The sequence below is a fragment of the Vespula vulgaris genome, chromosome 2 (genome assembly GCF_905475345.1).
Source record: "Vespula vulgaris chromosome 2, iyVesVulg1.1, whole genome shotgun sequence".
NCBI classification, from domain to species: domain Eukaryota; kingdom Metazoa; phylum Arthropoda; class Insecta; order Hymenoptera; family Vespidae; genus Vespula; species Vespula vulgaris.
In genome coordinates, this window is record NC_066587.1 from 4,336,631 (window position 1) to 4,362,666 (window position 26,036).

Sequence of the window (26,036 nt, forward strand, 5' to 3'; positions counted from 1 at the left end):
AACGATAAAATTTGGTATTCCGATGCCAGCTTATCGTTCGACTACAGTTTAATGTTACAGTTTTATTACTTTGACAATTATATTACCATTATAATGATGATTACCGATTTTACTTTTATCTTTTGGATCAAGTAAGTTAATCGTTTTATTTATTAGAAAAGGAGATAAATATTTATTGAATATAACAAATAATTTTAGATATATAAAGATTAATAATCAAAGATATGTAAAGATTAATATCAAAAGATTAATAAATTAATAAATTATAGATATATAAAGATGAAATTTGGTCAATTGAATGTTGTACTTCAAAGCATGCTGACAACAACCATCGATTCTCCACAACATAAAAGAATCCTTCGAATGAAAGATAATTGGAAAGATGTTTCTTCGTTATCTACAATTTATCGCACGTACAAAGTAAATGAAAATCTTAAGAAATTAAAAAGAGTCAGGTAAGTCACTAACAAATTAGTACGAAACGATTTATTGTGTTTCTCTGATTTTTAGCAATTTTCTTTAATTTTTTTCATTAAAGAGAAATCCATTTGGAATTAATAAAATGTGCCAGAAATGTAAATAATGCTTATGGTTTACAAATTTTTATATTCATGATTATATTCGCTATATTTATCTGTACATTGTTATACAGTCTATATTTTGTCTTATTTATAAACAAATATTACTCTTGGATAAGAGAATTCTGTAAGCGTTTCTATTGGATTTTTTTCTTCATCGTCCAGATTTTTGCAATAAGTAATATATGCGAGACAACAATGACAGAAGTATGTTCTTTTTACATGTTATACTTTCTTTCTTTTTTATTTTATCATATATCTGATATTTGTAAAATATACAATCATTTGAATCTTTGAGAGAGTTCAATAGAAGTACATATTGATTTTGCTTATTTTTCTATATGCCGTGGTAACTGGAGACATTCTGTGTGAATTATATGAACCTTCCGCCAGTAAGACATTTCGCGATGAAGTAAGAACCAATACCCATCATTGTGTAATATCAAATTATATACTAAATGTATAATTTTTTGTTTTAGATTCATGATTTTACGTGTCAATTAATCCAAAATCGTTTAACCTTCACCGCCTGCGGATTCTATGATCTAGATTATACATGTATATACAATGTTAGTTGAGAATTTATCTTTGATTGCTCTTATTTTTCATTTTATAAGATTTTAATATAAATGTGCATGTTTTAGATAACTGGTTTGATTATTACCTATCTCGTTATTCTTATACAAATCGGAGATAGCCCTAAAGTATTCTTCAACAATACAAATTATAATTCCACGTCAATAATGTAATGAATGAATTTTAATGTTTCTTTATTCGACAAATATATAAGATATAAAGGACAACGCAAGTATTATATTTATAGTATCATATCTGTTTTATATCACGCTTTTTCATAATTTTTGTATCAATTAAATATCATACAGCATGATACGATTCAAGTGAAAGGTCTCTAATTAGGTCAATTTAATTTAATTTCTCATCTTTAATTCTGCATGTTATATATATATATATATATATAGAGAGAGAGAGAGAGAGAGAGAGAAAGAAATAAAGATAGATTATATCAAAAATATTGTTTTATTCTATTTCTATTTCGTCATATTTTAGAAACGAAACAAGTGATGCAGCTAGATGTTTGCTGGAGCTGGATAAAGGATTGCAAGCTTATTTAATTTCGATCGCCATATAATTTTTGTTGAGAACTATCTAGAGTGAATGTTCGAAAGGGTTGAAGGGATCGCAATGACAATCATTTTTCTCGATACTAAACTTTATTATAAATTAAAATGAATTTTCTTCGTAGATTTAGGATGCTTAAACTTAATAACATAGTTGAAATGAGAAATACTTATCTCTTCTTCATAATTCATAGTTTTTTTCAATTATTAGTACTCGAATGTATTTAAAGACCGGTCGATAATAAATGTGAAAACGAGAAAGATAATTTTAATGGGAAGATATTTCTGCAATAAAATATAACGCATACTATGCACAACTTGTGAACATATACTGGATCTTTTCCTTTTTCTTTTTATTTTTTTCTTAAACATACATTTATGTTAGAACTGCGACAAAAGCTAGAAGAGCGATCAGAGCAACGATAAAAGCTGCTTATTATCCGGTCATCTAATATGCATAGCTTTGCTCGCTCTTTCAATATAAACACTTCCTTTACAAAATAATAGAATATATTTCTACGCTTCGCTTAAAGAAAAAAAAACGCAAAGAGAAGGACAGGAAAAATAACATTTGTGTATTTAATAATTTCCTATTAATTTCTATGTAGTAAGAAGATAAAAAATGTAGGAATGGATTTTCATTAAATAATAAAAAAGTGGATTTTCATTAAATAATCGAGCAAAGGAAAAAAGTAATTTCTACCTCTTTGAATGCGAATGTAGGTTGGAATAATATCCAATACGACCGTAATAAGATCTAATGCAAGTAATGAGTTATGAGCTTTCGTAAGTCTCACATAAAAATTCAAGAAAGAATATTCTATTTTTTTTTTTTCTGCGAACTCTGTGAACTAAGTTTTTCGGTCAGTATATTTGAAATAATCAATTTCTTCGAACGAAAGAAAAAAACAAATAAAGCTGTATCTACGAAAAATATTAAAAAAATGTCTTTCTCGACTGAATTTCGACGTAGCATCAAACCATTGATAATAATGAATTCGATTTTTACCACTGGCCTAGTGGAATATTTCGTTGATGATAATATTAACGTGATCGGTATGGTTTATATTTGCTTCTCTATTATTTTCTATCTGTCGATGACCTATGTATTTTCATTTACCTCGAAAATGTTTGAATATAAACAACCATTCGTTTCAATAATAATGTGCAAGTTATATATATATAGCAACTACTTGTCTCACATTAACACCATTGTTGCTGGGATTCTCAGAAAAAAGGTGAAATTTTGTGTTCTTTTATAGTTTATTGAATTTACCGAAATTTTTATCTTACGCCATTTTCCGTTATTTTTTACAGAAAGTAAGACGCTTCACGTTGCAAATAGAAAATTGTATTCGAACTATGGATGAACTGAATATACCAAAGAATTTGTCTCAATTTTTTTGGCAACAGTGTTATCTAATTTTATTCTTCGTTTTTATCTTACTAAGTATGATGATAGTAGATTATCAATGGTTAATATCATTCGGGACTAAATACTGGATAGTATTAATTTTCTTCTACCTAGGACGTTATCCCTTTATCATATCATTAGTAGCCGACATTACTTTCGTATTCTGGATGAGGCAAGTAAATCATTTGATCTATCTCAAAAAAATACTTATCAAATGTTAATCTTAAAAAATGCAAATCTTAAACATAAAATAGGTATATAAAGATAAAATTTAGTCAATTGAACGAATTATTAAAAAGCATGTTGACGAGTACTATCGATTCACCGCAACATAAAAGAGTTCTTCGAAGCAGGATTAATGAGAGAAACAATTCTCTGTCACTTAATACACACCGAAAGATTAATTCGAATAAAGACGTAATCAAGATAAAAAAAGCCAGGTAATTCTAATATAGTGCAATTTTATAAGATAATTATTTTGATTTTTTATATTTTTCATTTTTTATCGAAGGGAAATACATCTGGAATTAATCAAATCTGCTAGGAATATAAACGATGCGTACAATTTACATATCTTAATATCTATATCTGCAGCTTTCATTTTTATTATTATTATGGCTTCCGATGTGTACTATTTCTTAACAATTATGGACTACCACACGGAATTGTTACAATCGTTTACCTTCTTATTTTGGATTTCCTATTGTATGTTAAACATCATTATAATAACTCACGTATGTTCAAGAACTGTAACGGAGGTATGTTCCTTAAAAATGTTCATTGTTTTCTTTTACTATACATTTGCTTTCACATTTCAGCGAAATATCGAAGGAAACAAGTATTGATATTATGTCATATTTCTTTACATGCGGCGAACACCGGAGATATCCTTTGTGAATTGTACGAACCATCAACCAGCAAGGAATTTCGTTCCGCGGTAATGATTAATAAATGAAAATTTATGATAAATTAATATTGATATTTTATAATACTTTCAGATTTATGACTTTACTCTACAGCATATTCAAAACCCACTGATCTTTAAAGTTTGTGGCTTTTTTGATCTCGACTATACTTTGATACGTAGTGTATGTTGAAAGTATACTTTTTATAATATAGATCTATAGATTTATATTTAAATTATAGATGATTAATATTTATTACTTGTAGATGATCGTTACCATCACGACTTACTTTGTTATTTTTATTCAAGTAGGAGACGCACCATCGCAAGTTTTCTTTAACAATTCGACGTTATCAACTAACAATTCGTGAAATTTGTATCAACAATTTGTATCATTTTACAAATTTATCTGGAATTATAGAAAATTAAAAAAAAATCTTTGTAATATTTATCACATCCAAATTTTTATATTAATCTGTTTATATTTCTTTTATCAAACGTGTTTTTTATTTATAATAGTTATATTTTTGTTAAAAAGTATGAATATGAATGAGTATGAATATACACAATAATACTAAGGAAATTATTATCAATTATTGTCAGGAATACGTAACAATAATGAAGAGATTTTTCTATTCATTACAATGATTTTGTATTGCTGAAAATATTCGATAAAGATTCTTGTCGTTAATTGTATCTGTAATAGAACAACGAAAGAGGCTTTGATACATTATTATATTTTATATAACGATTTTATAATTCTTCTAGGCTAAACATATCAGTGAAGTTATATACAGATTTGATTTTTACATTGTTAGTATTACAACAAAAATCTCAAATAAATTAAAAATCTAGTATTTATTTTAATTTAGTAAATTTAAAAAGTGACGAATAATAAGAAACATAATTATTCATTATGTCGGTATCATAATGCCATACATAATTATCATAGAAATAAGCGATACAAATAAACGATTCAATAAAAAAAAGGATCATAAATCTGCAATTGTCTTTCATCTTGTGAATAGTAGAAAGGAGAAAAATATTATATAAAAATTTACGAGTGAATTTTTTTATGAAATGACAAAGAATAAATGTTTTTATTCGTAGTCTACTTTAGTAACGATAAAATATAACGTCAATATAATGGTCTGCTTAATGAATAATTTCTTATCGATTTTAATTTGAAAACGAGATAATGTATATGAATATGTATGAATACCTTTCATTGAAAAGATAAGATCATAGAAAATATTTAACATGTAGAACAAATAGAAAAATAGTATATTATATCAAGCTACATGCAGGTAAAAATATTATCTATTATGGAAAAACTCCTAGTATAATAACAACAGAAAGACTGGTAGTAAGAATTAGTGTCGTTCGAAAACTTCAGCAAGTAGTTTCTTATAAATAAGAAAAAATATTTAAATATTTTTTTCAGAAAGTGAAAAGTTATATTTTTAAAATGTTTAAGTCAAAAGAGTTTCAACGATCCGTTATGCCACTAATTATCGCAAATTCGATCGTTTGTACTGGTTTATTAGAATACTTCGTTAATCGAACAATTCGTATGATTGGTTTTGTTTATGTCATTTGTTGTTCAGTTTATTACAGTTTCTTATTTTTTGCTGTTAAAGATATAATTAATACTTTTATGAATCTTCAAGCAACAGATATGTTGGGAATAATTACCAAATTTTCGTTTATTCAAAACAGTTTCTTGTATGGTCTAATAATTTTTGCTGGTTTTACGAGAAAAAAGGTACAATGTTTATGATTAATCGAAGAGTTTTTTTTATGATTATTAAATTATATATTATATACAAGATTATATATGTATTATATACAAAAATTTTCGAATAACTTGATAAATGAATTCGTTTTTACAGTGGGTAAAATTGTTCCTAGAACAATTAGAAGTTTCTACACAAAGAATTGACGAACTTAACGTATCGAAAAATTATTCTTTTCTTTTTTGGTATCAATGTATCGCAGGAATAATATTGATATTTGTGATATCAGGCTATATTATTACCAATATTTTTTGGTTCTCTGATTGCAACTTATCGATAGATTACAGTTTGGTATTACAGTTCTATTACTTCGAAACTTATCCTTCCATCGTAATGATAATCACCGACTTTACTTTCATTTTCTGGACCAGGCAAGTCAATCACTTTATTTATTACAAAGAAAGATGAATATTTATTAAATATAACAAGTAATTTCATATAGATATGTAAAGATCAATTTTCGTCAATTGAATACTGTACTTCAAAATATGCTGACAACAACTATCGGTTCTCCTCAACATAAGAGAGTGCTTCGAATAAAGGATAATTGGGAAGATGATTCTTCGTTATCTACTATTTATCGAACATACAAAACGAATGAAAACCTTATTAAATTAAAGAGAATCAAGTGAGTAATTATTCCGAAACAGTTTATTATTTTTTTGAAATTTTTACCAATTTTCTCTTATTCTTTTCTTTAAAGGCAAATCTATTTGGAATTAATAAAGTGTGCTAGAATTATTAACGAGGCTTATGGATTGCAAATACTTTTATCCATGTCTTCATCTCTCATAAATATTACCATATTGTTATACAGTTTATATGCTAACATACTTATAACAAACATATCTGTCAATTGGATTCAAGAATTCTTTGCCCATTTCTATTGCATTTTCTTTCTCATCTTTCGAATTTTTCTAATATGCAACATATGCGAGACAACGATGACAGAAGTATATTCTCTTTAACAATTTCTATTCTTTCTTTCTTTCTTAATAGAAGTACATATTGATTTTCCTTATTTTGTTATATGTCGCGAACACTGGAGACATTCTTTATGAATTATACGAACCTTCGACCAGCAAAAAATTCCGCGATGAAGTGAGAAACAATTTTTATCAATTTTTAATGTTGGGATATATATAATATATATAAAATTTATAATTTTTTCTTTCAGATTTGTGATATTTTGTATCAGTTGGTTCAGAATCGTTTGAAATTTACCGCGTGCGGTTTTTATGATATAGGTCATACATTTATATACACTGTAAGTTGAAAATATGATCATTGATTCCTTTTATTTTTCATTTTATAAAAATTTAATATTTTCGTGCATATTTCAGACGATCGGTTCGATTACTACGTATCTCATTATTTTGATTCAAATTGGAGGTGAACCTAATACTTTTAATATATATAATATGAAGAATATTTCACTATCAACGATTTAAATAATAAATTAAATCCTTTTCTTATTCCACAAATATATCGTTATAATAAGGACTTATCTTTTAAACAGTATCATATTTTGTTTTACGTCGCATCTTTTCATCTTTTCTATGACAATGAAAAGAAAGGAAAAAGGGAAATGAATAAATACTAGGAGAATATAACATTTACGTGATAAATATTTTCTAATTAATTTCTATGGGGTAAAAAGGTAAAGTTCATTTAAACATTGTTTCCTAACTAATGAAATTATTTCAAGAGTATACTTTAAGATTATACTTTATTTCTAATTATGTCCGATAATTATGATAGACATATTTCTGCTATTATTAAAAAAATGAATAATAAATTAACATCATATAAAAATTGGTCATGTCGATTAGATTAATTGGAATTAAAACTAATAGTAATATCGAATTTCATAAAAGAACATTTAAGACACACGCTATATCTAATAAAATGATTAATTTCTCGTTAATCTCCTTATTTTCATTTTGTATAATATTACTTTTAATAATATTTCTTTCAAAGATAAATATGATTACAAAATGCAGATATTATTCAAATAAATGAATAAATAATATGATGGATTATATGATCAAAAAGATAATTTTTCTAAGCTATATTAAAATACATTTTAATCATTTTTTATTATCTATTATAATGAACTACGTGCAATGTAATTTTTTGTATATCTTGATAGTTTCGTTGTCAGTACGGCAATTATTTATTTTTTTATGTTAAAGCATTTTATTTTATTTTTATTAAAAAGAATAACATAATAAGAAATATAATAAGAAGAAATATTGAAAAAACATGGATTATGGTATTTATTGCCATTACCACTGTTTTAGACATTATTACGACTTATTTAAAATTACACAATTTAAAAAACAATTATTTAACATTCTATCGTCATTATGTCACGACTGCAATTTACGAATTACATAATACCATGATACAAATAAATAATTCAATAAATACAAATTATAAATTCTTATCTTTGCCCCATTCAATTGTATAAAATATAGAAGCGTTATTATAAAAATTTACAAATTTTTAAATGAGATATTATTGCAAAAGTGAATAAATGTTCTTATTTGTTGACTGTATTCATAAAAATAAAAATTAATATCAAGATAATATTCCAGCGAGGAAATAATTTCTTATTAATTTTCATTTGATAACGAGGTAAAGTGTATGAACACCTTTTATCAAAGAGACAAGAATGAATTTAATATGATGAAAAAAGTAGGGTAAATATGGAAGTGGTAGTTCTTATTCCAAGCTACATGCAAGTCACGATAATATCTATTACGAAAACAGTTTAAGTATAACAAGAAAGGCATTAGTATTATTCGATAACTACAGTAAGAAGTCATTCGAAATTCTAAGAAAAGTAAAATTTTTTTTGAAAGTGAAAAGTGCTATATTCAATAATAAAAATTACAAAAATCTTTAAAATGTTCCGATCGAAGGAGTTTCAACGTTCCGTTATGCCATTGATTATCGCTAATTCGATTGTTTGCACCGGTCTACTAGAATACTTCATTAATCGAACGATTCGAAGGATTGGCTTTGTTTATGCCATTTGTTGTATACTTTACTACACTACATTATTTTTTACGTTGAAGCAAATAATGGAGTTTTTTATAAGTAATGAAATGACAGAAATTTCAAAAATAACGATAAAATTTTCGTATGTCCATAACGCTTTCCTCTATATCATAACAATTCTCGCTGGTTTAACGAGAAGACAGGTAGAGATTTTGTGATTAATTGATAAATTTTTCCTTTGAGTGATTATTGAATTATTAAGAGTTATATATTACGTATAATAATTCCATTACAGAAAATACAACTATTTATAGAACAACTCGAAATTTGTATACAAGGAATTGATGAACTTAATGTATCGAGAAATTATTCTTCTTTTTTACGATACCAGTGTATCGCAGGAGTAATTTTAATTTTTATAATATTAGGCTTAATTACATCTAATCTTCTTTGGTTTTCCTATTACAACTTATTGTTAGACTACACTTTAATATTACAATTCTACTATTTCGAAACTTATCCTGCCATCATAGCTACGATTATTGATTTCACTTTTATCTTTTGGGTCAGGCAAGTCTATCGTTTCATTTATTACAAAAAGATATCAATATTAGCTAAACCTTAACGAATGATCTTATTAAAATAGGTATATAAAAATGTTATTTGGTCAATTAAACGCTGTACTTCAAAGCATGCTGGCGACAACTATCAATTCTCCACAACATAAGAGAGTTCTTCGAATGAAAGATAACTGGGAAGATGATTCTTTGTTATCTACTATTTATCGAACGTATAAAGCGAATAAAAATCTTATGAAATTAAAGAGAATCAAGTAAGTACTTATTCCGAAATAGTTTATTATTTTTTGGGGATTTTTATCAGTTTTCTCTTATTCTCTTCATTCAAGACAAATCCATTTGGAATTAATAAAATGTGCCGTTATTCTAAACGAGGGTTATGGAACACAAATTCTTCTATCCATGTCTTCATCCCTTATAATTATCGTTACAGTATTATACAATCTATATTCTGTACTAATTACAAACGAATATGATAATCGGATAAAAAGCACTTACGTACATTTCTGTTGGATTTTTCATTTCGTCATTAAAGTTTTTATAATAAGCAATATATGCGAGACAACGATGACAGAAGTATGTTCTCATTAACTCTACTTATTCTGTTTTATTTTTTAACTTTTCTCAGTGATATATCTGATATTTACAAAATGTACAATTTTTTGTGAAATTTTGTTTTGGAACTTTGAGAAATGTTAATAGAAGTCTATATTCAATTCTTTTATTTTTCTATATGCCATGAATACTGGAGACATTCTTTATGAATTATATGAACCTTCGACCAGCCGAAGATTTCGTGATGAAGTAAGAAACAATTTCTATCAATTTTTGGTATCGGGATATGTACAAAGTATATAGAATTTATAATTGCTTCTTTCAGATCCGTGATTTTACATTTCAACTAGTACAAAATCGCTTGACGTTTACCGCCTGCGGATTTTATGATCTAAATCATACATTCATATACAGTGTAAATTGAAAATATTATCAATATCACTTCTATTATCTTTAATTTTATAATAATTTAATATTTCTATATATGTTCTAGATAATCGGTTCGATTGCTACCTATCTTGTTATTCTTATTCAAGCTGAAGATAGATTTAAAGTATTGTCTAACAATACGAATCATAATTCAACGTCGGTGATATAATCAATGAATTGAAATACTTCTTTATTCGATAAATGTATCGCATGTACTTGACACAACCTTAAACAGAATGATGTTTCGTTTCACATGACACCTTTTACATTTTAGACATCAACAAAAAAAAAAAACAAAAAACTGAAGAAGAGAAAAAGATAATATCTGCGTAATGAATAATTTTTTATTAATTTCTATAGGGTAAGAAGATAATAAATGTAAGTGGGTTTCGTCGATCAATATCATAGAATAAAAGAAAAGTTCCCCCTCTTCGAATGGAAACGTAAGTCAGCATAATATCCAATAGGAACGTAATATGGTATAACGTAAGCGATGAGTTTTAGGCGGTCGTAGTGTTACATCAAAACTCCACAGAGAATGCTCCGCATTCATTTCTTTTCTTTAAATTTTGAATAATATATTGTTTCATCAGTCCGTTGGAAATAATTAATATAATTATAATAATACTAATAATTAGTGCTTTTGAGGCAAGAAGAAGAAAATAAATACAACTGTTTTTTCGAAGAATACATTAAAAATGTCTCTCTCGACTGAATTTCGACGTAGCATCAAACCGTTGATTATAATGAATTCCATTTTTACCACTGGTCTACTTGAATATTTCGACGATGATAAAATTAATGCGATCGGCATGATTTATATTTTCTTCTATATTATTTTTTACGTTTTTATAGCTATCGAATTTTCATTTTGCATAGGAATTAATACATATAAACAACCGTCCATTTCACAATATACGTATCTAGTTACCGTTTATAACGGTTATGTGGTTCACTTTTTTACCATTATCTATGGTGTCCTCAGACGAAAGGTGAAAATTTCTATTCTTCTAATTTCATTTCATCACTTATGGCATCCTCAATTATTTTTTGCAGAAAGTGAGACGTTTCATAATACAAATAGAAAATTGTATTCGAACTATGCATCAATTGAATATACCGATGAATTTGTCTAAGTATTTTTTACAGCAATGTTATATAATGTTATTCTTGGTTTTCATCTTAATAACTATGATAATCGTCAATTACGATTGGTTAGTATCACTCAAAGTTAACCATTGGACAATTTTTCTTTTCTTTTTCCTCATAAATTATCCTGTCATCATATGGTTATTAACCGATTTAACTTTCATATTTTGGATGAGGCAAGTAAAAAGTTTGTTATTTATCATAAAAAAGTTAATATTTAAGAATTTCTAACGATACTTAAATCAAAAACAGGAATATACAGATAAAATTCAGTCAATTGAACGAAATGCTGAAAAACATGCTTACAACTACCATCGATTCCCCACAACATAAAAGAATTCTTCGGATAAGGAATAACAGGAAGAACAATTCTCCGTCATCTGATATTCATCGAACGGATAAATCGAACGAAGATGTTATCACTATTAAAAAATCCAAGTAATTATTATTACATATTACAATCTTATAAAAAATATTCTCTTATTTTTTATATTTTTCTTCTTTTTTTATCGTAGGGAGATACATTTGGAATTAATAAAGTGTGCTCGGAAGATAAACGATGCGTACGGTTTACATATTTTATTATCCATATTAATAAATACAATTTTAATCATTATTACAACTTATAATACGTATTATTACTTATTAACTAAAAATTATAATATGGAACCCTTACGATCTTTTATTTATTTATTTTGGATGTCTTACTTTGCGTTCAAGATCATCATTGTAAGCCACGTATGTGCAGGAACTGTCACAGAGGTATATTTCAAGTATTTATCTTTTTTTTTTTTATTATAAACTTTTTTTTCATATTTCAATGAAATATCAAAGAAAATAAGTATTGATAGTATGTCATATTTCTTTACATGCGACAAACATTGGAGATATTCTTTGTGAATTGTACGAACCATCAACTAGCAATGAATTTTGTGCTGAGGTAATTATTGATAAAAATAAATTTACTACAAAATTAATATCAATATCTTCTGATACTTCTAGATCCGTGACTTTACTCTACAACTTATTCAAAATCCACTGTCATTTACAATCTGTGGCTTTTTTGATCTGGACTATACATTGATACGTAATGTATGTCAAACGCATAATTTTTATTTTTTATTTTAAAATTTATATTTATATTATACACAACTAATATAGATTATTTTTAGGTGATCGCTACCGTCACAACTTACCTCGTTATTCTCATTCAAATTGGAAACGTGCCAATAGAATTTTTCTTTGAAAATATAGCGTTATCTACTAATAATTCGGGAAAAATTTATGATTAATGTTATTTCCAAATTAATCTATTCAAAATTTTTTGCAATCATGATCGATTATCGTAAATATGATTGAAATTACACTGACAATTCAATTTTTTACCATTGTAAGGAATATAATAGTTTAGATAATTAATCTATTTTTAGTAAACATTGAAAATTTTTGCATTAATAAAATACGAAATAATAATCTTTTTTCAGGAGTAGAAATATTTTCTTTGAAAATGGTAATAGATGGTAATGTATATTTCGCATTTAGTTTATATAATATTAATTGCAAACACAAAAGTATTTATGTACAATTATTTACGTATGAACAGCATAAAAAAATTATTAAAAATGTATAAAATAATGAAGATAATAATTACGATTCATTATTCAATATATTGACATCATAGCAATGTGCACAATTATCATAATGCCAATAAACGTTTCAATAAAATAAAGATCATAAATCACTATGATAGCCCTTTGTTCTATCAATAGTAAAAATTGTGAAAGAGTTATTATAAAATTTTAATAATAAATTGTAAGATTTTATGATTGATTTTTTTATATGAAGTGATATGGTAGAAAGAATAAATGTTCTTATTTGTCGATTACATTCAAAACTAGAAAAATTAATATCAAGATAATATTCCAGTGAAGAAATAATTTCTTATTGATTTTCATTTGATAACGAGGTAATATGTATAAATATGTATGAATACCTTTTATCAAAGAGACAAGAATGAATTTAATATGATGGAAAAAGTAGGGTAAGTATGAAAGTGGTAATTCTTATTCCAAGCTGAATGAAAGTCACGATAATATCTATTACAAAAACAGTTCGATTATAAGAAGAACAGAAAGGTTAATAGTAGCCATCAGTATCATTCGATAACCACAGCAGGAAGTCTTTCGAAACTCTAAGAAAAATTACTATAAAGTTTTTTTTTGAAAGTGAAAAGTGCTATATTCAATAACAAAAATTACAAAAATCTTTAAAATGTTCCGATCGAAGGAGTTTCAACGTTCCGTTATGCCATTGATTATCGCTAATTCGATTGTTTGCACCGGTCTACTAGAATACTTCATTAATCGAACGATTCGAAGGATTGGCTTTGTTTATGCCATTTGTTGTATACTTTACTACACTACATTATTTTTTACGTTGAAGCAAATAATGGAGTTTTTTATAAACGATCAAGTGACAGAAATTTCAGGAATAATGCTAAAATATTTTTATATTAATAATATTTTTGTCTATATCATAATAATTTCCGTTGGTTTAATGAGAAGTGAGGTAAAGATTTTACGATTAATTGATGGTTTTTTCTTTTGAGTGATTATTAAATTATTAAGACCTATATATTATGTACAACGCCATAAATTAATTCTATTTTACAGCGGATGAAATTGTTTTTACGACAACTCGAAATTTGTAGACAAGGAATTAATGAACTTAATCAATTGAAAAATTATTTTTCCGTTTTTCGGTATCAGTGTATCGCAGGCATAATTTTTATTTTTATGATATCAGGCTTCATTATAATATCTATTATTTGGTTGTCCTATTTCAAGTTACCGTTAGACTACAGTTTTATATTACAGTATTTTTACTTCGAAACTTATCCTGTCGCCGTAACGATGATTACCGATTTTACTATTATCTTTTGGATCAGGTAAGTGGATTATTTTATTTATTACAGAATAAAATAAATATTTGCAAAATCATAAATAGATATGTAAAAATCTTATTTGGTCAATTGAATGCTGTACTTCAAAATATGCTGACCACAACTATTGATTCTCCACAACATAAGAGAGTGCTTCGAATGAAAGATAACTGGGAAGATGATTCTTTGTTATCTACTATTTATCGAACGTATAAAGCGAATGAAAACCTCAAGAAATTAAAGAGAGTCAAGTAAGTAATTATTTCGAAAAAGTTTATTATTTTTTTTAAATTTTTACCAATTTTCTCTTATTCTTTTCATTAAAGACAAATCCATTTGGAATTAATAAAATGTGCCGGAATTATAAACGAGGCTTATGGATTACAAATTCTTATGTCCATGTCTTCATCCGTTTTTATTATCATTGTATTTTTATACAATTTATATAGTATTGGAATTACGAATAAATATGACAATTGGATGAAAGATTCTTGTGGACAGATTTATTGGATATTTTGTTTTTTCTTCAAAATCTTTGCAATAAACAACATATGCGAGAGAACAATGACAGAAGTATGTTCTTTTTAACAATTCCTGTTCTTTTTTCTTTTTTGTATCCAATATTTACAAAATGTAGAATTCATTGCTGCATTGAAAGATGTTAATAGAAGCACATATTGATTTCCGTTATTTTGTTATATGCTGCGAACACTGGAGACATTCTTTACGAATTGTATGAACCTTCGACCAGCCGTAAATTTCGTGATGAAGTAAGAAACAATTTTTATCAATTTTTAATATTGAAATGTATATAGAACATATAAAATCTATAATTATTTTTTTCAGATTCATGATGTTATGTACCAACTGGTTCAGAATCGTTTGAAGTTTACAGCATGCGGTTTTTATGATATAAATCATACATTTATATACACTGTACGTTGAAAATATGATCATTGATTTCTTTTACTTTTCATTTTATAAAAATTTAATATCCTTGTACATATTCTAGATTATCGGTTCGATTACTACCTTTCTCGTTATTTTAATTCAACTCGGAGATAAACCTAATGTATTTAATGGATCTAATATAAATACTTCAATGTCGACGATATAAATAATGAATAAAAATGATTCTTCAATCGACAAATGTATCGTACGTATTAAATAATACTTCAAACGGTATTATATTTTATTCTGCAATATGGCTTTTCACTTTCTATATATCAATGAAATAAGAAAAGAAAAAGAAAAATATTGAAAGACGGTAAAAGATAACGATTTTTTATTAATTTCTATATGCTAAAAAGATAATATTTATAAGTTTGTTTAATCGAACAATCACATAGAGGAAAAAAGAAATTCTTATCTCTTCGAGGAACTTAGGTCAGGATAATATTCAATAGAAACGTAATATAATATAACGCAAGCAATGAGTTTTATGCGGTCGTAGTGTTTCATCAAAACTCCCCGGAGAATGTTCCGCACTCATTTTTTTTCTCCAAACTTTGAATAACAAATTGCTCCATCAATCCATTGAAAATAAATAGTGCTTTTAGGAGAAAAAGAAAAAAATAAATACAGCTGTTCTTTCGAAGAATATTTTAAAAATGTCTCTTTCGGCTGAACTACGACGTAATATCAAACCGTTGATAATAATGAACTCGATTTTTATTACTGGTTTGCTTGAATATTTCATCGATGATAAGATTAATAAGATCGGCATGTTTTATGCTTTCTTCTCTATCATTTTTTATATTTCCATTACCTTTGTATCTTCCTTCTTGATAAGAGATCTTTTAAACATAAAATCGTACCTTTTACAAATTATTTATGTGTTATATATTTACAATGGTTATATCACTTATGTTGCTACTATTATCATTGGGATTCTGAGAAGAAAGGTATGTTCTTTTAATTTATTCAATTCATTGAGATTTTTACCTTATCCTCAATTATTTTTTGCAGAAAGTGAGACGTTTCACAATACAAGTAGAAAATTGTATTCGAACTATGCACCAATTGAATATACCCATGAATTTATCTAAATATTTTTTACAGCAATGTTATATAATGTTATTCTTGGTTTTTATCTTAATAGCTCTGATAATAGTCAATTATCACTGGTTAATATTATTTGAAATTAATCCCTGGATAATTTTTCGTTTCTTTTATCTCCAAATTTATCCCTTTATCGTATGGTTAATAACCGATGTTACTTTCGTATTTTGGATGGGGCAAGTAGAAAGTTTGTTATTTATAATACAAAAGTTAATATTTAATAATTTTTAATGATACTTAAATCAAAAATAGGAATATACAGATAAAATTTAGTCAATTGAACGAATTACTAAAAAACATGCTTACAACTACCATTGATTCCCCGCAACATAAAAGAATTCTTTGGATAAGGAATAACAGGAAGAACGATTCTCCGTCATCTAATATTCATCGAACGGACAAATCGAACAAAGACATTATCACTATTAAAAAAACCAAGTAATTATTATTATATATTGCAATTTTATAAAAAATGTTCTTTTATTTTTTATATTTTTCTTTTTTTTTATATTGTAGGGAGATACATTTGGAATTAATCAAGTGTGCTCGGAAGATAAACGATGCGTACGGCTTACATATTTTATTTTCCATACTAACAGCCACAATTTTAATTATTATTACAGCTTACAATGATTATTATTACTTATTAACTCAAAGCTACTATGTGGTACCCTTACGATCCTTTATTTATTTATTTTGGATTTCTTACTTTGCGTTCAAGATCATTATTGTAAGCTATGTCTGTGCAAGAACTGTAACGAAGGTATATGTTCTTTGAGTATTTATTGTTTTCTTCTTTTGTTATAAAATTTTTTTTTTCATATATCTACGATATATCGAAGGAAATAAGTATTGATATTATGTCATATTTCTTTACATGCGACAAATACCGGAGATATTCTTTGTGAATTGTACGAACCTTCAACTAGCAATGAATTTCGTGCTGAGGTAATTATTGATAAAAATAAATTTACTGCAAAATTAATATCAATATCTTATGATACTTCTAGATCCGTGACTTTACATTACAACTTATTCAAAATCCATTGTCATTTACAATCTGTGGCTTTTTTGATCTGGACTATACATTGATACGTAATGTATGTCAAACGCATAATTTTTATTATTGATTTTTAAATTTATATTTATATTATACACGACTAATATAGATTATTTTTAGGTGATCGCTACCGTCATAACTTATCTCGTTATTCTCATCCAAATGGGAAATATACCATCAGAATTTATCGTTGAAAATTCAACATTAATAACTAATGATTCGAGAAAAATTTAAAATCAATGTTACGTTCATATTAATTTGGAACGCTATATATTATCTTGGTAATTCTTATAGCATTCAAATATTTATAGTAACCTGTTTAGATTTCTCTTAGAATTCACGTGTAGTTTTTATAGTAAATATACATATATTATTGCTAAATGTATGAATATTCTATTATGTCTGCTATAAGTTGTGTCCATCGAAAACAAACAAACATTGCGAGACTTGCTAGAGATGCAATGATTAGGGAGGCAATAACCGGAATATAGAATAAAACTTATTAAATTAATTTATTCAATTGTATGTTCAAATAGATAATTTTTATTAGTCAAGTAAAAGTAACACTATATCGAATCGCATTTTAATTATTTTTAATTGATCTATTGTAGTGGCCTTGTTCAACATGTGCAATGTAATTTTTTCTTATTTAAATATTTCTAATTTAATTTAATTTTCTCGACAGTTTCGTTGTCAGTATTGTCATTATTGTTTTCGAGTACTATTTTGAATTTACTTGAAAATTTGAACTTAGTAGACCGTTTTATGTAGAATTCTGTAGAATGTCTAAAAGTTTCAGTAATATGTAAAACATATAGAAATTCTGAAAATGGGAATATATTTTTACTTTTTAAGCACAAACGTTTTATAAAATGACAAAGAAAAATAAATGTTCTTCTACTTTAATAGCGATAAAATGTAACGTCGATAACATATTTCGTTTAATAAATAATTTCTTATTGATTTCCATTAGATAACGAGGTAATATCTCTTAAACGAAGAGATAAGGGTAAAGAAGATATTTAATATGATGAAAAACGTAGGCTGAATAACAAAGTGGTACTTTGTATACCAAGCAAAATGCAAGTCATAGTAGTATTTATTCTGAAAACATGGAGTATAATAAGAACAGGTCGACCAGTAATAAGAATTAGTATCGTTCGAAAATTCCAGCAAGAAGACGTTTGAAAAATTCTTAGAAAAGAAACTTTAAAGCTTTTTTTAAAATTAAAAAGTGATATTGGTAATAAGACAATTAAAAAAACATTTAAAATGTTCCGATCGAAAGAGTTTCAACGGGCTGTTATGCCATTGATTATCGTGAATTCGATCTTTTATATTGGATTATTAGAATACTTCGTTGATAGAAGAATTCGCACGATTGGTTTTTTTTATGTCATTGGTTATTTAATTTACTACAGTATATTAATTTATACGTTTAAGGATATAGTACTTATGTTTAGAAATGCTCAAGAGACAAAAATGTCAGGAATAATAACATACATTCAGTTTTTTGAATACACCTTTCTCTATATCATACTAGTTTTCATTGGTATAGCGAAAAGGCAGGTAAAGATATTGAATTGACAAATTTTTTCTTTAAGTAGTTATTGTATTATTAAGAGATATATATTACATACAATAATAGTTGAACAACTCGATAAATTAATTCATTTTTATAGCGGATAAAATTGTTCGTACAACAATTGGAAAATTGTACCCAAGCAGTTAATGATATAAACGTGTCGCGAAAATATTTTTCTCTTTTTCGTTATCAGTGTATCACAAGTGTAATTTTAATTATTATGATAACATACATAGTTACAAGCAATGTTCTTTGTCTTTCTTATTATAAATTATCATTAAATTACGGTTTAAAATTACAATACTTTTACTTCACAAGTAATCCTACCATAACAATGATGATCATCGACTTTAATTTTGTCTTTTGGATGAGGCAAGTCAATTGTTCCATTCATTATAAGAAGAAATTCATATTTACTGGATATAACGAGTGATTTTAATTAGATGTATAAAGATGAAATTTGTTCAATTGAATGCTATACTTCAAAACATGCTGACGACAACTGTCTATTCTCCACAACATAAGAGAGTGCTTCGAATGGAAGATGATTCTTCGTTCTCTACTATTTATCGAACGTACAAAACAAATGAGGACTTAGTAAAATTAAAAAAAGTCAAGTAAGTCACTGACGATTAGTTTGAAACGATATATTATTCTTCTTCGATTTTCAATAATTTTCTTTTATTCTTTTCATTAAAGACAAATCCATTTAGAATTGATAAAATGTGCTAGAATTGTAAACGGGACTTATGGATTACAAATTCTTATGTCCATATTTTCATCCGTCATATGTATCACTACATTGTCATACAATCTATATACTATCTTAATTACAAACAAAAATAACGATCGTCTAGTACCGTTATGTATGGAGATATTTTGGATTTTTCATTTTATCATGAAGATTTTTGTAATAAACAACATATGCGAGACAACGATGACAGAAGTATGTTCTCTTTAACTATACTTATTCTTTTTTTATTTTTTTTTCTTGATAATGTATCTGATATTTTCAAAATGTACAATTTCTTTTTGAAATTTTGTTTTGGAACTTTGAGAAATGTTAATAGAAGTCCATATTCAATTCTTTTATTTTTCTATATGCCATGAATACTGGAGACATTCTTTATGAATTATATGAACCTTCAACCAGCAGTAAATTTCATGATGAAGTAAGAAATAATTGTTATTTTTTAATATTGTAATATATATATATATATATATATATATATATATATATATAAAATATATAAAATCTATAATTGTTACTTTCAGATTCGTAATTTTACAATTCAACTACTCCAAAATCGTTTGACGTTTACCGCTTGCGGATTCTTTGATCTAGATCATTCATTAATATACAGTGTAAGTCGAAAATGTGATTTTTGAGATATTTTTTATCTTTCCGTTTTATGAGAATGTAATATTTCCATATATATTCTAGTCAATTGGTTTAATTACTACCTATCTCATCATTCTTCTTCAAGTTGGAGATAAACCTAGAATATTACTCAACAATACGAACTATAATTCAACGCCAATGATATAACAAGTGAATTATAATTTCTTTATCCAATAAATGTATTGTATGTAATGCACAATATTTTATATAGTACAATATTTTTTTTACTTGATACCTTTTCATCTTTTTATTTTTTCTTGGTTAATAAAGAAAAATAAGAAAAAAAATAGGAAGGAAAATAGAAAAGGATAATTAATAATTTCTTATTCACTTTTATGAAGTAAGGAGGTAATATTTGTAATTCGTTTCATTCAACGATTAAAGTAAAATTCCGAACTGAATGTATTAACTATGCCAAATAAATTTCGTATCTAGTCATAATTTTCTCTATTTAAGGAAGAAAAATAATTTGCAATCTTTTCTTCTCTTTTCTCCAATAATATTAAATGTTTTTTTATAAGGGGAAGTAATTTCCCGATAATTTTCATATAGATCGAATGAAACATGTTTACTGTATTTTTTTTTTTTCATATACAAATTTTTCTAAAGAGATACTTTTTTCTAAATTTTTGACAATTAGTTAGTGAATCTTAAAATATTTTTCTTTTTTCTTTGGATACTTATAATAATGTTCTATACGTAAGTAATAAAAAATTTAGCACAACAGATATTATTTTTTTCCAAATTTAATTTCTCGTCAATTTAAATACTCTTATATTATAGTATTATTTTAAATAAAATTTCTTAAAAGAAAAATATAAATACAAAGTACAGATCTTAATCTAATAAACGAATAATTTTTTCCATTCATAATCAATTAAAAATAGAAAAAAGTGAAAAGTAAGAAAATTAGGTAGAGCCTGCATAAAAGATTGTAGAAGACACATGAAACATACACGCATTGATTTTACATTTAATTAACACGATTTTGTTATTTTCATATAATTTTTTATATAAAATAAAATGGCAAAAATAAATAAATATTTTTATTCTCTTTAAGTCTAATAGTCTCCTTTAATAATGATAAAATCGTTACGTTATTACGTCAATATAACGTACTACTAATAAAACAATTTTATTGATTTTCATTTGATGATAAGATAATATGTATAAATATTAAATAATGCCTTCCATAGAAAAGAAAGAAAAAAAAAAGAACGAAGAAGATAGAAGAGATAGGGTAAATAGAAGTTTTGCTCCGAACTAACAATGGAGACATAATATTATGAATTACGATAACACTGGAATGTAATAAGAATGGAAAGACTAATAATAAAAGTTAGTATCACTCGAAAACTCCACTAAGAAATCGCGAGAAATTTTAAGAATCTATCAAGTTTTTCTTGAAAGTAAAAAGTGTTATTTTCAATAGGAAAATTATAAAAATTTTTTAAATGTTTCGACTAAAAGAGTTTCAACGTTCTTTATTGCCATTGATTATCGCGAATTCGATCGTTTCCACTGGCCTATTAGAATATTTCGTTAATCAAATAATTTGTATGATTGGTTTTATTTATATAATTTGTGGTTTAGTTTATTACATTTCCTTATTTAATACGTTTAAAAATACATTAGATATTTTTAAAAGCGCTCAAACGACAAATATAGCAAAAATAATATCCGCATTAACGTTTATCGAAAACCCCCTTCTCTATATCATAACAATTTTCATTGGTTTAATAAGAAGAAAGGTAGAATGTTTTCTATTAATTGACAAATTTTTATTTAAGTAATTATTGCATCACTGAGAATAATATATTGTAGATATAACGATAATTAAATAACTCAGTAAATTAATTTACTTTTATAGCAAGTAAAATTGTTCGTAAAACAATTGGAAAATTGTACACGAAGAATCGATGAACTAAACATACCGAAAAATTATTCCTCTCTTTTACGGTATCAATGTATCGTAGGCATATTTGCCATTTTTTTGACATTAGGCTTAATTATTGACGATATATATTGGTACTTTGATATTGATTTATCATTCAGCTACAGTTTAATGTTACAATTCTATTATTACGACAATTATGCTTTCATTGTAATGATGATCGTTAATTTTACTTTTGTTTTTTGGATCAGGCAAGTCAATCAATTTATTTTCTACAAAAAATGATCAATTTTATTAAATCTAACGAATGACTTCACGTAGATATATAAAAATCAAATTTGGTCAATTAAATGCGGTACTCCAAAACATGCTAACAACAAATCTGAATTCCCCACAACATAAGAGAATGCTGCGAATGAAGAATAACTGGGAAAATGAATCTTCGTTATCTACTATTTATCGAACATACAAAACTAATAAGAACCTTATAACATTAAAGAGATTCAAGTAAGTCACTATCATTAATGCGAAACCGTTCATTATTCTTCTTGGATTTTTAACAATTTTCTCTTCTTCCTTTTATTACAGACAAATCCATTTGGAATTGATAAAATGTGCCAGAATTATAAACGAGGCATACGGATTACACATTCTTATATCCATATCTATATCGGTTATATATATTGTAACAATATTGCACGGTTTATATACTACATTAATTTCAAACGAATATCACTCTTGGATAAGAGAATACTGTAAGCGTTTTTATTGGATTATCTTTTTTGTCATCCAGATTTTTGCGATAAGCAATATATGCGAAACAACAATGACAGAAGTATGTTTTTTTTACACGTTATTCATTCTTTCTTTTTTGTTTTATCATATATCTGATATTTGCAAAATGTACAATTTTTTGAATCTTTGGGAAAGTTCAATAAAAGTACATATTTATTTTGTTTATTTTTCCATATGCCGTGGTAACTGGAGACATTCTGTATGAATTATATGAACCTTCCACCAGTAAGACATTTCGCGATGAAGTAAGAAACGATACCTATCATTGTGTAATATTAAATTATATACTAAATGTGTAATTTTTTGTTTCAGATTCGTGATTTTACGTTTCAATTAATTCAAAATCGTTTGACCTTCACCGCCTGCGGATTCTACGATTTAGATCATACACTTATATATAACGTAAGTTGGAAATGTGGAAATTCCTTTGATTTTTTATATTTTTCATTTTATAAGAATTTTGATATCTTTTTGCATTTTGTAGGCGATCAGTTTCATTACTACCTATCTCGTTATTCTTATGCAAATCGGAGATAAACCAGTATTCTTCGATGATACGAATTATAATTCAACGTCGATAACAGAACGAATGAATTAAAACGTTCCTTTAGACGATAAATGCATAACACGTAGTCGACATTATTTTAATCAGTATTATATATTGCTTTACGTCACATTTATTCATTTTTTTGTGTCAATAAAATTGTGTTAATAAAAAAAGAAAAAGAAAAAAGAATAAATAGAGAGATGTACAAGAGAAGATAACATTTGCGTAACGAATAATTTTTTATTAATATCTATGAAATAAAAAGTTAATGACTAATTTATTTTATTGAATTATCGCGCATAGTAAAATGTTAGTTCGCACCTCTTCTAACTCGAACATAGTAACGGAAACAATGAGCCGTAGTATCACATCAAAACTCTGGAAAGAATGTTCTACGTTCGTCATTTTTCTACGAACCAAGTTTTTCGATCAGTGTGTTTGAAATAATTAATCCTTTTGAGGGAATAGGAAGAAAAAACATTACAAGTAATAATAATAAATAAATAAGAAAATAAAAAACTTCAAGAGAATAACTTGAAAAATATCTTAGAAATGTCACTTTCGGCTAAATTTCGACATAGCATCAAACCGTTGATAATAATGAATTCGATTTTCACTACTGGTTTAGTGGAATATTTCGTCAATGATAATATTAACGCGATTGGTACAGTTTATGCTTTCTTCTCTCTAATTTTCTACATTTTGATTGCCAGTACACTTCCGTTTTCCACGCAAATTAGTTTTCGCGATGAACGACCATTACTGATACGATTAACGCGGCAATTGCATATTTATAGCGGCTATGTATTTTACATTATTAACATTATCGCTGGGATTCTCAGAAGAAAGGTAAAGTTCTTTGTCCTCTTAATTTATTGAATTTATCCAAATGCTATCTTAATCCATTCTTCGTTATCTTTTGCAGAAAGTGAGACGTTTTATGTTGCAAATAGAAACTTGCGTTCGAACTATGGATCAACTTAATATTCCGATGAATTCGTCTAAATGTTTTTGGCAACAATGCTATTTAATATTATTCTTGGTTTTTATCTTAATAATTATGATAGTATCGGATCATCGATGGTTAATATTGATCAAGACAAAGTACTGGATATTAATTTTTTTTTACCTCGAACGTTATCCCTTTTTCACGTGGTTATTATCCGATTTTACTCTCGTGTTCTGGATCAGGTAAGTAATTCTTTTGGTCTATCATAAAACAACTCAATATTTATCTAATTTAATTTATTGACGCCCAAACTTAAAGTAGATATGTAAAGATAAAATTTAATCAATTGAATGAACTACTAAAAAACATGCTTACGACTACTATCGATTCACCGCAACATAAAAGAGTCCTTCGAATGAGAAAGAATGATTCTCCGTCATTTGATATTCATCAAAAGTATAAATTGAATGAAGACGTCATCAAGATAAAAAAAGCCAAGTAAATATATTATAGCGAAATTTTATAACAAAACTTTTTTGATTTTCTCTGTTTTTCATTTTTTATCGTAGAGAGATACATCTGGAATTAATCAAATGTGCTAGAAATACAAACGATGCGTATAATTTACATATTTTAATGTCTATACCAGCAACTTTCATTTTTATTATTTCTCTGATTTACCATGTATACTATTATTTAATGGCTAAGGAGTATCGTACGCAACCCATAAAATCCTATATTTATTTATATTGGATTTCTTATTTTGGATTGAAAGTTATCACAGTATGTTATATATGTGCAACAACTGTAACAGAGGTATATTAATTGAATATTCATTACTTTTTTATTTTGTTATAATTTTTTTTCAACAAAATATCAAAGGAAATAAGTATTGATATCATGTCATATTTCTTTACATGCGGCGAACACCGGAGATATCCTTTGTGAATTGTATGAACCGTCAACCAGCAAAAAATTTCGTGCTGAGGTAATAATTGATAAAAGCAAATTTAATAGAAATTAATCTTAATTTTTTTACTTCTAGATCCGTGACTTTACCTTACAACTTATTCAAAATCCATTATCATTTACATCATATGGCTTTTTTGATCTCGGCTATACATTGATACGTAGCGTATGTTCAAAGCATAATTTTTACGTAATCGATTATATTATAGATAACTAATATTGATAATTTTTAGATGATCGGTACTGTAACGACTTATCTCATTATTCTCATTCAAGTTGGGGACC

The 26,036-nt window shown here is 26.4% G+C and overlaps 3 protein-coding genes and 1 long non-coding RNA gene across 4 annotated transcripts; all 4 read left to right on the top strand.

The window, feature by feature from the left end:
• The first annotated feature begins 3,778 nt into the window (after positions 1 to 3,778).
• LOC127061979 (uncharacterized) lies at positions 3,779 to 10,568 on the top strand. Its single transcript, XM_050989515.1, has 11 exons — positions 3,779 to 3,836; positions 3,950 to 4,068; positions 4,130 to 4,214; positions 5,643 to 5,800; positions 5,928 to 6,202; positions 6,274 to 6,459; positions 9,484 to 9,627; positions 9,745 to 9,847; positions 10,118 to 10,219; positions 10,296 to 10,385; positions 10,464 to 10,568. The coding sequence occupies exons 1-11, from the start codon at positions 3,779 to 3,781 to the stop codon at positions 10,566 to 10,568; spliced, it is 1,425 nt and encodes a 474-aa protein (XP_050845472.1).
• A 736-nt stretch (positions 10,569 to 11,304) lies between these two features.
• Positions 11,305 to 12,840, top strand: LOC127061980 (uncharacterized). Its single transcript, XM_050989516.1, has 7 exons — positions 11,305 to 11,391; positions 11,456 to 11,986; positions 12,064 to 12,148; positions 12,241 to 12,310; positions 12,400 to 12,488; positions 12,551 to 12,640; positions 12,721 to 12,840. The coding sequence occupies exons 2-7, from the start codon at positions 11,835 to 11,837 to the stop codon at positions 12,838 to 12,840; spliced, it is 606 nt and encodes a 201-aa protein (XP_050845473.1). The 5' UTR covers positions 11,305 to 11,391; positions 11,456 to 11,834.
• A 1,620-nt stretch (positions 12,841 to 14,460) lies between these two features.
• On the top strand, positions 14,461 to 17,844 carry LOC127061984 (putative gustatory receptor 28b). Its single transcript, XM_050989521.1, has 7 exons — positions 14,461 to 14,495; positions 14,555 to 14,740; positions 14,816 to 14,915; positions 15,336 to 15,390; positions 17,401 to 17,498; positions 17,561 to 17,650; positions 17,731 to 17,844. Exons 1-7 carry the CDS (start codon positions 14,461 to 14,463, stop codon positions 17,842 to 17,844), a joined length of 678 nt encoding a protein of 225 aa, XP_050845478.1.
• A 5,539-nt stretch (positions 17,845 to 23,383) lies between these two features.
• Positions 23,384 to 23,913, top strand: LOC127061800 (uncharacterized). The gene is made up of 3 exons (XR_007780957.1): positions 23,384 to 23,531; positions 23,599 to 23,688; positions 23,771 to 23,913. It is a non-coding gene; the product is annotated as an uncharacterized LOC127061800 (long non-coding RNA).
• The last annotated feature ends 2,123 nt before the right edge of the window (positions 23,914 to 26,036 follow it).